The sequence below is a fragment of the Amblyraja radiata genome, chromosome 4 (assembly GCF_010909765.2).
Source record: "Amblyraja radiata isolate CabotCenter1 chromosome 4, sAmbRad1.1.pri, whole genome shotgun sequence".
NCBI lineage: Eukaryota > Metazoa > Chordata > Chondrichthyes > Rajiformes > Rajidae > Amblyraja > Amblyraja radiata.
This window is the reverse complement of record NC_045959.1, coordinates 121,063,624-121,076,414: the sequence shown is the minus strand read 5'-3', so window position 1 is coordinate 121,076,414 and position 12,791 is coordinate 121,063,624. Positions and strand designations below refer to the sequence as shown.

Genomic DNA, 12,791 nt, shown 5'->3' with positions numbered 1-12,791 from the left:
GGAACTCTACTCTTTGGAGTTTAGAAGAATGAGAGGCGATCTCATTGAAACATATAAGATCGTGAGGGGCCTTGATCGGGTGGATGCACCGAGGATGTTCCCAATGATCGGGGAAACTAGAACTAGAGGACATAGTTGCAGAATAAGGGGGGGCTCTTTTAAAACTGAGATGAGGAAGAACTTCTTCACCCAGAGGGTGGTTAATTTATGGAATTCACTGCCCCAGGGAGCAGTGGAAGCAGAAACTTTAAATATATTAAAGACTAAAATAGATGGTTTTTTAGCTGCCAAGGGGATAAGGGGCTACGGGGAGAGGGCAGGGATATGGACCTAGGTATGGTTAGTATAGTAAGACCTGAGTGATCTCCTGGACAAGTGTCGATCGCCTGGATTGGGGTCGGAGAGGAATTTCCCGGATTTTTTTCCCGAATTGGACCTGGGTTTTTATCCGGTTTTTTGCCTCCCCCAGGAGATCACGAGGTTCTTGGGGTGGAGAGGGGTGATAGCGGTATAAAGGGGAGGGTAGTGTCTTGTGTTCTGTGTCTTGTGTCTACTGTTTGTGGGTAAGTGTGTCTGTTTAGTGTTCAGCCATGAGCGAATGGCAGTGCGGGCTCGACGGACCTGGTGGTCTACTCTCGCACCTACTTTCTATGTTTCTATGTTAAAAATATCCACTGACTCTCCTCCACAGCCATCTGTGACAAAGATTTCCACAGATTCACCACCCTGTGACTAAGAAATTTCTCCTCATCTCCTTCCTAAAAGAAAGTCCATTAATTCTGAGGCTGTGACTTGTAGTCATAGACTCTCCCACTAGTGGAAACATCCTCTCCACATCCACTCTATCCAAGCCTTTCACTATTCTGTATGTTTCAATGAGGTCCCCCCTCATTCTTCTAAACTCCAGTGAGTACAGGCCCAGTGCCGTCAAACGCTCATCATATGTTAACCCACTCATTCCTGGGATCATTCTTGTAAACCTCCTCTGGACCCTCTCCAGAGCCGGCACATCCTTCCTCAGATATGGTGCCCAAATTCTGTACGTTTCAATGAGGTCCCCCCTTTATTCTATTAGTCATAGGGTGATACAGCGTGGAAACAGGCCCTTCGGCCCAACTCGCCCACACCGGCCAACAATGTCCCAGCTTCACTAGTCCTATTTGCCTGCGCTTGGTCCATATCCCTCCAAACATAGAAACATAGAAACATAGAAATTAGGTGCAGGAGTAGGCCATTCGGCCCTTCGAGCCTGCACCGCCATTCAATATGATCATGGCTGATCATCCAACTCAGTATCCCATACCTGCCTTCTCTCCATACCCTCTGATCCCCTTAGCCACAAGGGCCACATCTAACTCCCTCTTAAATATAGCCAATGAACTGGCCTCAACTACCCTCTGTGGCAGAGAGTTCCAGAGATTTACCACTCTCTGTGTGAAAAAAGTTTTTCTCATCTCGGTTTTAAAGCATTTCCCCCTTATCCTTAAGCTGTGACCCCTTGTCCTGGACTTCCCCAACATCGGGAACAATCTTCCTGCATCTAGCCTGTCCAACCCCTTAAGAGTTTTGTAAGTTTCTATAAGATCCCCTCTCAATCTCCTAAATTCTAGAGAGTATAAACCAAGTCTTTCCAGTTTTTCTTCATAAGACAGTCCTGACATCCCAGGAATCAGTCTGGTGAACCTTCTCTGCACTCCCTCTATGGCAATAATGTCCTTCCTCAGATTTGGAGACCAAACCTGTACGCAATACTCCAGGTGTGGTCTCACCAAGACCCTGTACAACTGCAGTAGAACCTCCCTGCTCCTATACTCAAATCCTTTTGCTATGAATGCTAACATACCATTCGCTTTCTTCACTGCCTGCTGCACCTGCATGCCTACTTTCAATGACTGGTGTACCATGACACCCAGGTCTCGCTGCATCTCCCCTTTTCCTAATCGGCCACCATTTAGATAATAGTCTGCTTTCCTGTTTTTGCCACCAAAATGGATAACCTCACATTTATCCACATTATACTGCATCTGCCATGCATTTGCCCACTCACCCAGCCTATCCAAGTCACCTTGCAGTCTCCTAGCATCCTCCTCACAGCTAACACTGCCCCCCAGCTTCGTCTCATCCGCAAACTTGGAGATATTGCCTTCAATTCCCTCATCCAGATCATTAATATATATCGTAAATAGCTGGGGTCCCAGCACTGAGCCTTGCGGTACCCCACTAGTCACTGCCCGCCATTGTGAAAAAGACCCGTTTACTCCTACTCTTTGCTTCCTGTTTGCCAGCCAGTTCTCTATCCACATCAATACTGAACCCCCAATGCCGTGTGTTTTAAGTTTGTATACTAATCTCTTATGTGGGACCTTGTCGAAAGCCTTCTGGAAGTCCAGATACAACACATCCACTGGTTCTCCCCTATCTACGCTACTAGTTACATCCTCAAAAAATTCTATAAGATTCGTCAGACATGATTTACCTTTCGTAAATCCATGCTGACTTTGTCCAATGATTTCACCACTTTCCAAATGTGCTGCTATCACATCTTTAATAACTGACTAGCAGTTTCCCCACTACCGATGTTAGACTAACTGGTCTGTAATTCCCCGTTTTCTCTCTCCCTCCCTTCTTAAAAAGTGGGGTTACGTTTGCTACCCGCCAATCCTCAGGAACTACTCCAGAATCTAAAGAGTTTTGAAAGATTATTACTAATGCATCCACTATTTCTGGAGCTACTTCCTTAAGTACTCTGGGATGCAGCCTATCTGGCCCTGGGGACAGGGCCTGTCCTATCCATGTACCTGTCAAACTGTTTCTTAAACGATGGGATAGTCCCAGCCTCAACTACCTCCTCTGGCAGATCGTTCCGTACACCCACCACCCTTTGTGTGAAAAAGTTACCCCTCAGGTTCCTATTAAATATTTTCCCCTTCACCTTGAACCTATGTCCTCTGGTCCTCGATTCCCCTACTCTGGGCAAGAGACTCTGTGCATCTACACGATCTATTGCTCTGATGATTTTGTATATGTCTATAAGATCTCCCCTCATCCTCCTGCGCTCCATGGAATAGAGACCCAGCCTACTCAACCTCTCCCTATAGCTCACAGCCTCTAGTCCTGGCAACGTTGGTATGGTATTGCAAGGGTAGAGAGAGAGTGTAGGAGCGCCGATCTCATGCCCACTTACCGTGGTCCCCATCTTCTCCAGCGTCTCCTCGTTGATGGGGTAGCGGAGCTTCATCTTGCGATACAGCGAGTGCTTCTCGTAGTAGTTGACCAGGTCGACCAGGCTCTCAAACTCGGCCGAGCTGCCCAGCATGAAGAGGCGACCCTCCTGCTGGATACGGCAGTGTTTGATCTTGCCCTCTGCCCTGGAGATCACACACAAGGTGGACATCACCCCAACAAACTCTCATCATTCACACACTGACCAACCGCAAGGCCAAGACGGATCCCCACCCAGGCAACTAGTTGTGAGCCGGCCACAGAAGCAGATCCACATTCACACATTACAATCGCTCCGCGCTATTAAACCTCTACTCCTACAGAAACATTTCTTACTTTATCTATGATAGAAGTGTGAAAACACACACCTCCAGATTCAGGGACAGTTTCTTCCCAGCTGTTATCAGGCAACTGAACCATCGTACCACAACCAGAGAGCAGTCCTGAACTACTATCTACCTCATTGGTGACCCTTGGACTATCCTTGATCGGACTTTGCTGGCTTTACCTTGCACTAAACATTATTCCCCTATTGTGTATCTGTACACTGTGGATGGATCGATTGTAATCATGTGTAGGAAGGAACTGCAGATGCTGGAAAATCGAAGGTAGACAAAAATGCTGGAGAAACTCAGCGGGTGCAGCAGCATCTATGGAGCGAAGGAAATAGGTGACGTTTCGTGTCGAGACCCTTCTTCAGACTGATGTGGGGCGGGGGGGGGGGTGCGGGAAAAAGAAAGGAAGGGGCGGAGACAGTGGGCTGTGGGAGAGCTGGGAAGGGGAGGGGAAGGAGGGAGAAAGCAGGGACTACCTGAAATTGGAGAAGTCAATGTTCATACCGCTGGGGTGTAAACTGCCCAAGCGGAATATGAGGTGCTGCTCCTCCAATTTACGGTGGTCCTCACTCTGGCCATGGAGGAGGCCCAAGACAGAAAGGTCGGATTCGGAATGGGAGGGGGAGTTGAAGTGCTGAGCCACCGGGAGATCAGGTTGGTTATTGCGAACTGAGCGGTGGTGTTGGGCGAAGCGATCGCCAAGCCGACGCTTGGTCTCACCGATGTAGAGCAGCTGACACCTAGAGCAGTGGATGCAATAGATGAGGTTGGAGGAGGTGCAGGTGAACCCCTGCCTCACCTGGAAAGACTGCTTGGGTCCTTGGATGGAGTCAAAGGAGGAGGTAAAGCGACAAGTGTAGCAATTCTTGCGGTTGCAAAGGAAAGTGCCCGGCGAGGGGGTGGTGTGGGTGGGAAGGGACGAATTGACCAGGGATCATGTATTGTCTTTCTGCTGACTGGTTAGCACGCAGCAAAAACTTTTAACTGTACCTCGGTACACGTGACAATAAACTAAAGTGAAACTGTACTGCCTGCTATTGGCATTATACTGGCTCATGTCAAGAGAACCACATTCTCTAAAGATCTCACAACTCAATGGAAATAGAGTGTGGCACAGTGGTAGAGTTGCTGCCTCATAGCACCAGAGACCCGGGTTCCACCCAGCACTACGGGTGCTGTCTGTACGGAGTTTGTACATTCTCCCCGTGAACTGCGTGGGTTTTCTCCGGGTGCTCCGGTTTCATCCCACACTCCAGAGACGTGCAGGTTTACAGGTTAATTGGCTTCTGTAAAATTGTAAATTGCCCCTAGTGTGTGTGTGTGTGTGTGTGTGTGTGTGTGTGGGATAGTGTCAGTGTGTGGGGATCGCTGGTCGGTGTGGACTCGATGGGCTGAAGGGCCTGTTTCCGTGCTGCATCTCTAAAGTCTATAAATAGTCTAATGATTTATGTAACTTGGAATAATACTGTATCTCTAAAGTAAACTAAACTAAACTAGTGTGAGCGGGTGAGTGATCGTAGACTCTGTAGGCCAAGGACTTAAAGTAAACACTGGCATTAAGGTATAAGGTAGATGGGAATGATTTCTATGAAGGTTCCGCTCAGGATGATGGGTGTTTTAGTTTAGTTTAGAGATACAGTGTTGATACAGCTTCCTTGTCACTTTCTCCCAGCTAACAATGATCTAGTCTACATTTTCCTTGAAATTTGTCCACTTTGATCTGTCCTTTTCACACCTTATCCTTACATATCTCTATGTCTCTATTGTGTGCAGTTTTGGTCTCCAAATTTGAGGAAGGACATTCTTGCTATTGAGGGAGTGCAGCGTAGGTTCACCAGGTTAATTTCCGGGATGGCGGGAATGTCATATGTTGAGAGAATGGAGCGGCTGGGCTTGTATTCACTGGAGTTTAGAAGGATGAGAGGGTTTCTTAATGAAACATATAAGATTGTTAAGGGTTTGGACACGCCAGAGGCAGGAAACATGTTCCCGATGTTGGGGGAGCCCAGAACCAGGGGCCACAGTTTAAGAATGAGGAGTAAGCCATTTAGAACGGAGACGAGGAAACACTTTTTCACACAGAGAGTTGTGAGTCTGTGGAATTCTCTGCCTCAGAGGGCAGTGGAGGACGGTTCTCTGGATACTTTCAAGAGAGAGCTAGATAGGGCTCTTAAAGATAGCGGAGTCAGGGGATATGGGGAGAAGGCAGGAACGGGGTACTGATTGTGGATGATCAGCCATGATCACATTGAATGGCGGTGCTGGCTCGAAGGGCCGAATGGCCTACTCCTGCACCTATTGTCTATTGTCTCCCTCTCCCTGACTCTCAGTCTGAAGAAGATTCGACCCGAATCATCACCCATTCTTTCTCGCCAAAGATGCTGCCTGACCCGCTGAGTTACTCCAGCATTTTGTGTCTATCTTCGGTGTAAACCAGCATCTGCAGTTCCCTCCTGCACATGTTTATAAGGGATAGGACCAGAATTAGGCCATTCAGCCCATCAAGTCCACTCCGACATTCAATCATGGCTGATCTATCTTTGCCTCTCAACCCCATTCTCCTGCCTTCTCCCCATAACCCCTGACACCCGTACTAATCAAGAATCTATCTATCTCTGCCTTAAAAATATCCACAGCCGTATGTAGCAAATAATTCCACAGATTCCTCATCTCCTCATCTCCATCCTAAAGGAACATCCTTTAATTCGGAGGCTGTGACCTCTAGACCTAGACTCTCCCACTAGTGGAAACATCAGGAGGAGGAGCCATCTTGGTGAACGGCTGCTAGCCAGCAGCCGTCCGTTTTAATTCGTTTTTTTAATAGTTTTTAGTGAGTCCTGTTTTTTGTTTGTAGGGGATATTGACTTTTTAATGTGGGGGGTAGGTGTAAACTATATATCTAGGTCTCTACCTGGTCGGTGAGGCAGCTTTTTCTCCGGGCTGCCCGTCGACCCGTCCTCGTGGCCTACCTGCGGGCTTGGAGCGCCGTTTCCTGGCGGGGACCGCCCAGCACCTCGGCCTCGGTGGCGGCACAGCGCTGGAGCGCTATCGCGGAGCGGAGTGGAGCGGGCGATGCCTTGCCTGGGTCGCCGCGCTGGAGCGACGCGCTGGAGCTCTGGTGAGCTGGACCGCCGAGAGCAACAACTCCGGGCTGCGGGTCTGTGGAGCGGAGCGGCGGGCTGCGGAGAGGCGGCGCCGACTTTATCATCGGGAGCCTGGGAGCTCCAAACCGGCGCGGCCTTGTCGGCTTCGGCAGCTGCGGGATCCAACCAGGAAGCGGCCGTTCCAGGTGGCCCAGCCGCTGAGAGGACTCTCCCGACACCGGGGCAAGACCACCCGGTGAGAACGGCCAGGGACATCGGGCCTCCGTAGAGGCAATTGCGGTGGCCTCAATAGGCCTGACTTTGGGTGAACTTGGGGTTGGGGACTGGACATTGTGCCTTCCCCCACAGTGCTACCCACTGTGGGGGGATGATATTTTTTTTTTTTGTCTAATGTAATCCTGTAGGTCTGTGTCCAAGATGGCTGCCGTGAGGGGAGAGTGGACGCTGGCGCGCTTTGGCTGCCGCTGCTCTCTTTTCACACTGTGTTTTTGATTTTCTGTTTTTGGATTGAATTCTGTTTTTAATTTGTGTCTCTGTGATGTCTTTATTACTTATTTTATTCTGATTATATGTTTTTATTCCTATTAATCCATGTAAGGTGTCCTTGAGATGTCTGAAAGGCGCCCATTAAATAAAATGTATTATTATTATTATTATCCTCAACACATCCACTCTATCCAGACAATAGACAATAGGTGCAGGAGTAGGCCATTCGGCCCTTCGAGCCAGCATCGCCATTCAATGTGATCATGGCTGATCATCCACAATCAGTACCCCGTTCCTGCCTTCTCCCCATATCCCCTGAATCCGCTATCTTTAAGAACCCTATCTAGCTCTCTCTTGAAAGTATCCAGAGAACCGGCCTCCACCGCTCTCTGTGGCAGAAAATTCCACAGACCATTAGTCATGCTTGGACTAACATCTTTATCCACTGCACTGGTGTGACTAGTGGGGGAACCTTGGCCAGTGGTGGAGGTAGACAACCTTTGTGAAGGTCCAGCCCAAGGCGATGGTCACAGCCCACAGAGTGAACAGCCCAGCAATGAGGTCCACCTGAACCAAGTTCACCAGCTCCAGCCCCAACACCCGGTGGCAAGGAGTGTGGGATAAAGGGCGCTGCCTCACAGCACCGGAGCTCCGGGTTCTATCCTGACTACGGGTGCTGTCTGTACAGAGTTTGTACCTTCTCCCCGTGACCTGCGTGGGTTTTCTCTGTGATCTTCGGTTCCCTCCCACACTCCAAAGACGTGCAGGTTTGTAGGTTAATTGGCTTGGTGTAAATGTAAATTGTCCCTAGTGTGTGTAGGATTGTGTTAGTGTGCGGGATCGCTGGTCGGTGCGGACTCAGTAGCCTAGATCATTGTGAGAAAATGTAGCCTAGATCATTGTTAGCTAGGAGAAAGTGACAAGGAAGCTGACAGAGATAGAATGTAATCGGGGGGACAGTCAGACTGGTGGGAGAACTGGGAATGGGGAGTGCTGGGGAGAGAGGGAAAGTAAGGGTTACTTGAAGTTAGAGCAGTCAATATTCATGCCGCTGGGGCGAAGGCTTGTTGAGTCGATGTGAGGGTGTGACTGACAATAGACTATAGGTGCAGGAGTAGACCATTCGGCCCTTCGACCCAGCACCGCCGACTGATGTTGGTCACTCACCGGAAGGAGATGGCGTAGGAGTTGGCCTCGTTCCTCATGCGCACCAGGAACGCCCCATCCCGTGGCACACGCATCAACATGTGTTCTGCCTGGAGCCGCGTGAGGTTAGCGTGATACCACCTGGTGGGACAACATGTCATTAGGCGTGTTAGTAACCGCAGATACAGGTTTACATCGCAGACAGACAGAGTGCTGGAGTAACTCAGCGGGTCAGGCAGCATCTGTGGAGAACATGGATAGGTGACGTTTCACAGAGTGCTGGAGTAACTCAGCGGGTCAGGCAGCATCTGTGGAGAACATGGATAGGTGACGTTTCACAGAGTGCTGGAGTAACTCAGCAGGTCAGGCAGCGTCTCTGAGGGAAAGGAATGGGTGATGTTTCGGATGGAGACCCTTCTTCAGACTGAGAGACAGGAGAGAGGGAGACTAAAGACATGGGACAGATGAAAGTCCTGTCCATTTGTTCTATATCTCTCATTTCACTTTCCCCTGACTCTCACTGAAGAAGGGACCCACCTGAAACGTCACCTATTCCTTGTTCTTCCATAGACCCAGCATTCTCTTCCCAATCACCAAATGTCTCATTCTCACTCCCTGAGCGCTGAGACTTTCCACTTCATTGGACTGAGCATCTGCCAACCCTGTCAGGGCTGTAGAGTCTTACAGTGTGGAAACAGGCCCTTCGGCCCAACATGCCCATGCCGACCAACATGCGCCATCTACACTAGTCCCACCTGCCCGCAATTGGCCCCTGTCCCTCTAAACCTGTCGTGTTCATTACAACCCAGAGATCTCCGTTTCTCAGAGGCAGCAGCTGTGAGGATATTTCATGTTCCCAGCTCGGGATTTTAGAGTTGTAGATGTAGCCCAGTCCCACACACACCACACTCCCCACCATTGTAGATGTAGCCCAGTCCCACACACACCACACTCCCCCACCATTGTAGATGTAGCCCAGTCCATCACACACACACCACACTCCCCACCATTGTAGATGTAGCCCAGTCCCACACACACCACACTCCCCACCATTGTAGATGTAGCCCAGTCCATCACACACACCACACTCCCCACCATTGTAGATGTAGCCCAGTCCCACACACACCACACTCCCCACCATTGTAGATGTAGCCCAGTCCCACACACACCACACTCCCCACCATTGTAGATGTAGCCCAGTCCCACACACACCACACTCCCCACCATTGTAGATGTAGCCCAGTCCCACACACACCACACTCCCCACCATTGTAGATGTAGCCCAGTCCCCCACACACCACACTCCCCACCACTGTAGATGTAGCCCAGTCCCACACACACCACACTCCCCACCATTGTAGATGTAGCCCAGTCCCACACACACCACACTCCCCACCATTGTAGATGTAGCCCAGTCCCACACACACCACACTCCCCACCATTGTAGATGTAGCCCAGTCCCACACACACCACACTCCCCACCATTGTAGATGTAGCCCAGTCCCACACACACCACACTCCCCACCATTGTAGATGTAGCCCAGTCCATCACACACCACACTCCCCACCATTGTAGATGTAGCCCAGTCCATCACACACACCAGGCTCCTCCACACTTGAACATTACTCAGTGTGAGGAGCATCAGGTGTAGACGACACTCACTCTTTGGTCTCGTGTGCATTGGGCTGAGGTACCGGGTCGGTCAGTCTCATCTCAAACTCGTTGCAACGCAGCGGGACTTCACGGTAGTGGCTGATCAGCGTGTAGAGGCTGTCGAAGACCAGGTTGTCCGTCAGGTAGAACTTGGTGGTGCCCGCTTCCTGTCGCGAGTGGATGCGGCAATGTTGAACACGGCCTGTTCTCCTGTGTGTGTGGGAGAGGAGGGAACGTCACCATCAATCCTTCACACTGGGCAGACATAGCAACCCGTCTCTGCAGCTCACACACGCTGGGTAGAGGTCACAGAGTCACAGAGACACAGAGTCACAGAGACACAGAGTCACAGTCACACAGACACAGAGTCACAGAGTCACAGAGACACAGTCACAGAGACACAGTCACAGAGTCACACAGACACAGAGACACAGAGACACAGTCACAGAGTCACAGAGACACAGAGACACAGAGACACACAGTCACAGAGTCACAGAGACACAGAGTCAGAGTCACAGAGACACAGAGACACAGAGTCACAGAGACACAGAGTCAGAGTCACAGAGACACTGAGACACAGAGTCACAGAGTCACAGAGACACAGAGAAACAGAGACACACAGTCACAGAGACACAGAGTCACAGAGTCACAGAGACACAGAGTCACAGAGACACAGAGACACAAAGTCACAGTCACAGAGTGATACAGCATGGAAACAGGCCCTTCGGCCCAACTTGTCCACACCAGCCAACATGTCCCATCTACACTAGTCCCACCTGCCTACGTTTGGTCCATATCCCTCCAAACCTGAACTATCCATGTACCTGTCTAACTGTTTCTTAAACGTTGGGATAGTCCCAGCCTCAACTCATTAATGTTGAGAAAGTCAATCCTAACGACAGATCCCTCTCAGAAATAGATTGTGGAAACAAGGGGCAGAGAGACACATATGGAGTTTGAGTTTGAGTGTAGTTTATTGTCACGTGTACCGAGGTACAGTGAAAAGCTTCTGTTGCGTGCTAACCAGTCAGCGGAAAGACAATACATGATTACAATCGAGCCGTTTACAGTGGACAGATACATGATAAGGGAATAACGTTTAGTGCAAGGTGAAGCCAGCAAAGTCCGATCAAGGATAGTCCGAGGGTCACCAATGAGGTCGATAGTAGTTCAGGACCGCTCTCCAGCTGTGGTAGGATGGTTCAGTTGCCTGATAACAGTTGATCAATACAGGTGTCAGAAGTTACGGGGAGAAGGCAGGAGAATGGGGTTAGGAGGGAGAGATAGATCAGCCATGATTGAATGACGGAGTAGACCTGATGGGCCGAATGGCCTAATTCTGCTACTATCACTGAAGACCTTATGCTAAGAGCTGGGAAGAGCCTCCCCATGGACCACAGGGCTGTTGTAGTGAGTGAAGTTCACATCTCCAATATTAACTGGGGGATTGTGTTTTTGTACGGGGTTAGTCTTGCTGATCTGTATGCAAACATGTACCTGGTGTAGAGTCACAGAGTGACACAGCATGGAAACAGGCCCTTTGGCCCAACGTCCACACCCACCAACGTATCCCAGCTACACTAGTCCCACCTGCTCCATATCCCTCCAAACCTGTGCTATCCATGTCCACGTGAGAATGACTAAACCATTGACCATTGACTGGGACATGAAGCACTCTGTGTGTAGTTTAGTTTAACGGTGTAGCGAGATGCTGCTTACCAGAAGGACAGGGTGTAGTCACCCACGAACGTCTCGCTCTCCCGCACCAAGAACGTTCCGTCTTTCCCGCCTGTCTCCGTGCAATACTCATGCAGCAGCTTCTCTGCTATCTGACGCCCGTCTCTTCCTCCGCCCAACTTTCCATGGAACCACTTCTCATTGAAGTGCAAATCGTTGTTGTTGAATTCCTGCCCACGAGAAAGCAGATCGTCAGATTGTATCGCAGATGTAGCCCAGTCCCACACACACACCACACTCCCCACCATTGTAGATGTAGCCCAGTCCCACACACACCACACTCCCCACCATTGTAGATGTAGCCCAGTCCCACACACACCACACTCCCCACCATTGTACATGTAGCCCAGTCCCACACACACACCACACTCCCCACCATTGTAGATGTAGCCCAGTCCCACACACACACCACACTCCCCACCATTGTAGATGTAGCCCAGTCCCACACACACCACACTCCCCACCATTGTAGATGTAGCCCAGTCCCACACACACCACACTCCCCACCATTGAGTACCTCCCCATAATCAAAGAGATCCACAGGAGTCGCTGCCTCAGAAAGGCAGGAGCATCATCAGAGACCCACACCACCCTGGCCACACTGTCATTGGGAAGAAGGTACAAGACCCTGAAAACTGCAACATCCCAGGGTACTTAAGGAAGTGGCTCAGGAAATCGAGGATGCCTGTGGATTGGAGGGTAGCTAATGTTATCCCACTTTTTAAGAAAGGAGGGAGAAAACAGGGAATTATAGACCAGTTAGCCTGACATTGGTGGTGGGGAAGATGCTGGAGTCAATTATAAAAGATGAAATTGCAGCACATTCATAGTGGCAACAGGATCGGTCCGATTCAGCATGGATTTATGAAGGGGAAATCATGCTTGACTAATCTTCTGGAATTTTTTGAGGATGTAACTAGGAAAATGGACAAGGGAGAGCCAGTGGATGTCGTGTACCTGGACTTTCAGAAAGCATTTGATAAGGTCCCACATAGGAGATTAGTGGGCAAAATTAAGGCACATGGTATTGGGGGTAGGGTGCTGACGTGGATAGAGAAGTGGTTGGCAGACAGGAACCAAAGAGTAGGGATTAACGGGTCCCTTTCA

General features: G+C 49.9%; 1 protein-coding gene across 2 annotated transcripts in view; it reads right to left on the bottom strand.

Moving 5' to 3' along the window:
* Window positions 1–12,791, bottom strand: part of LOC116972541 (1-phosphatidylinositol 4,5-bisphosphate phosphodiesterase gamma-1-like) — a 127,882-nt gene that overhangs the window by 50,765 nt on the left and 64,326 nt on the right. For both annotated transcript variants that reach the window (XM_033020365.1, XM_033020366.1), the window contains exons 16-19: window positions 11,667–11,854; window positions 9,957–10,157; window positions 8,315–8,434; window positions 3,185–3,368 (exon numbers count right to left, since the gene is read on the bottom strand). In XM_033020365.1, the coding sequence (XP_032876256.1) occupies window positions 3,185–3,368; window positions 8,315–8,434; window positions 9,957–10,157; window positions 11,667–11,854 (693 nt within the window). The remainder of the gene's footprint in view (window positions 1–3,184; window positions 3,369–8,314; window positions 8,435–9,956; window positions 10,158–11,666; window positions 11,855–12,791) is intronic.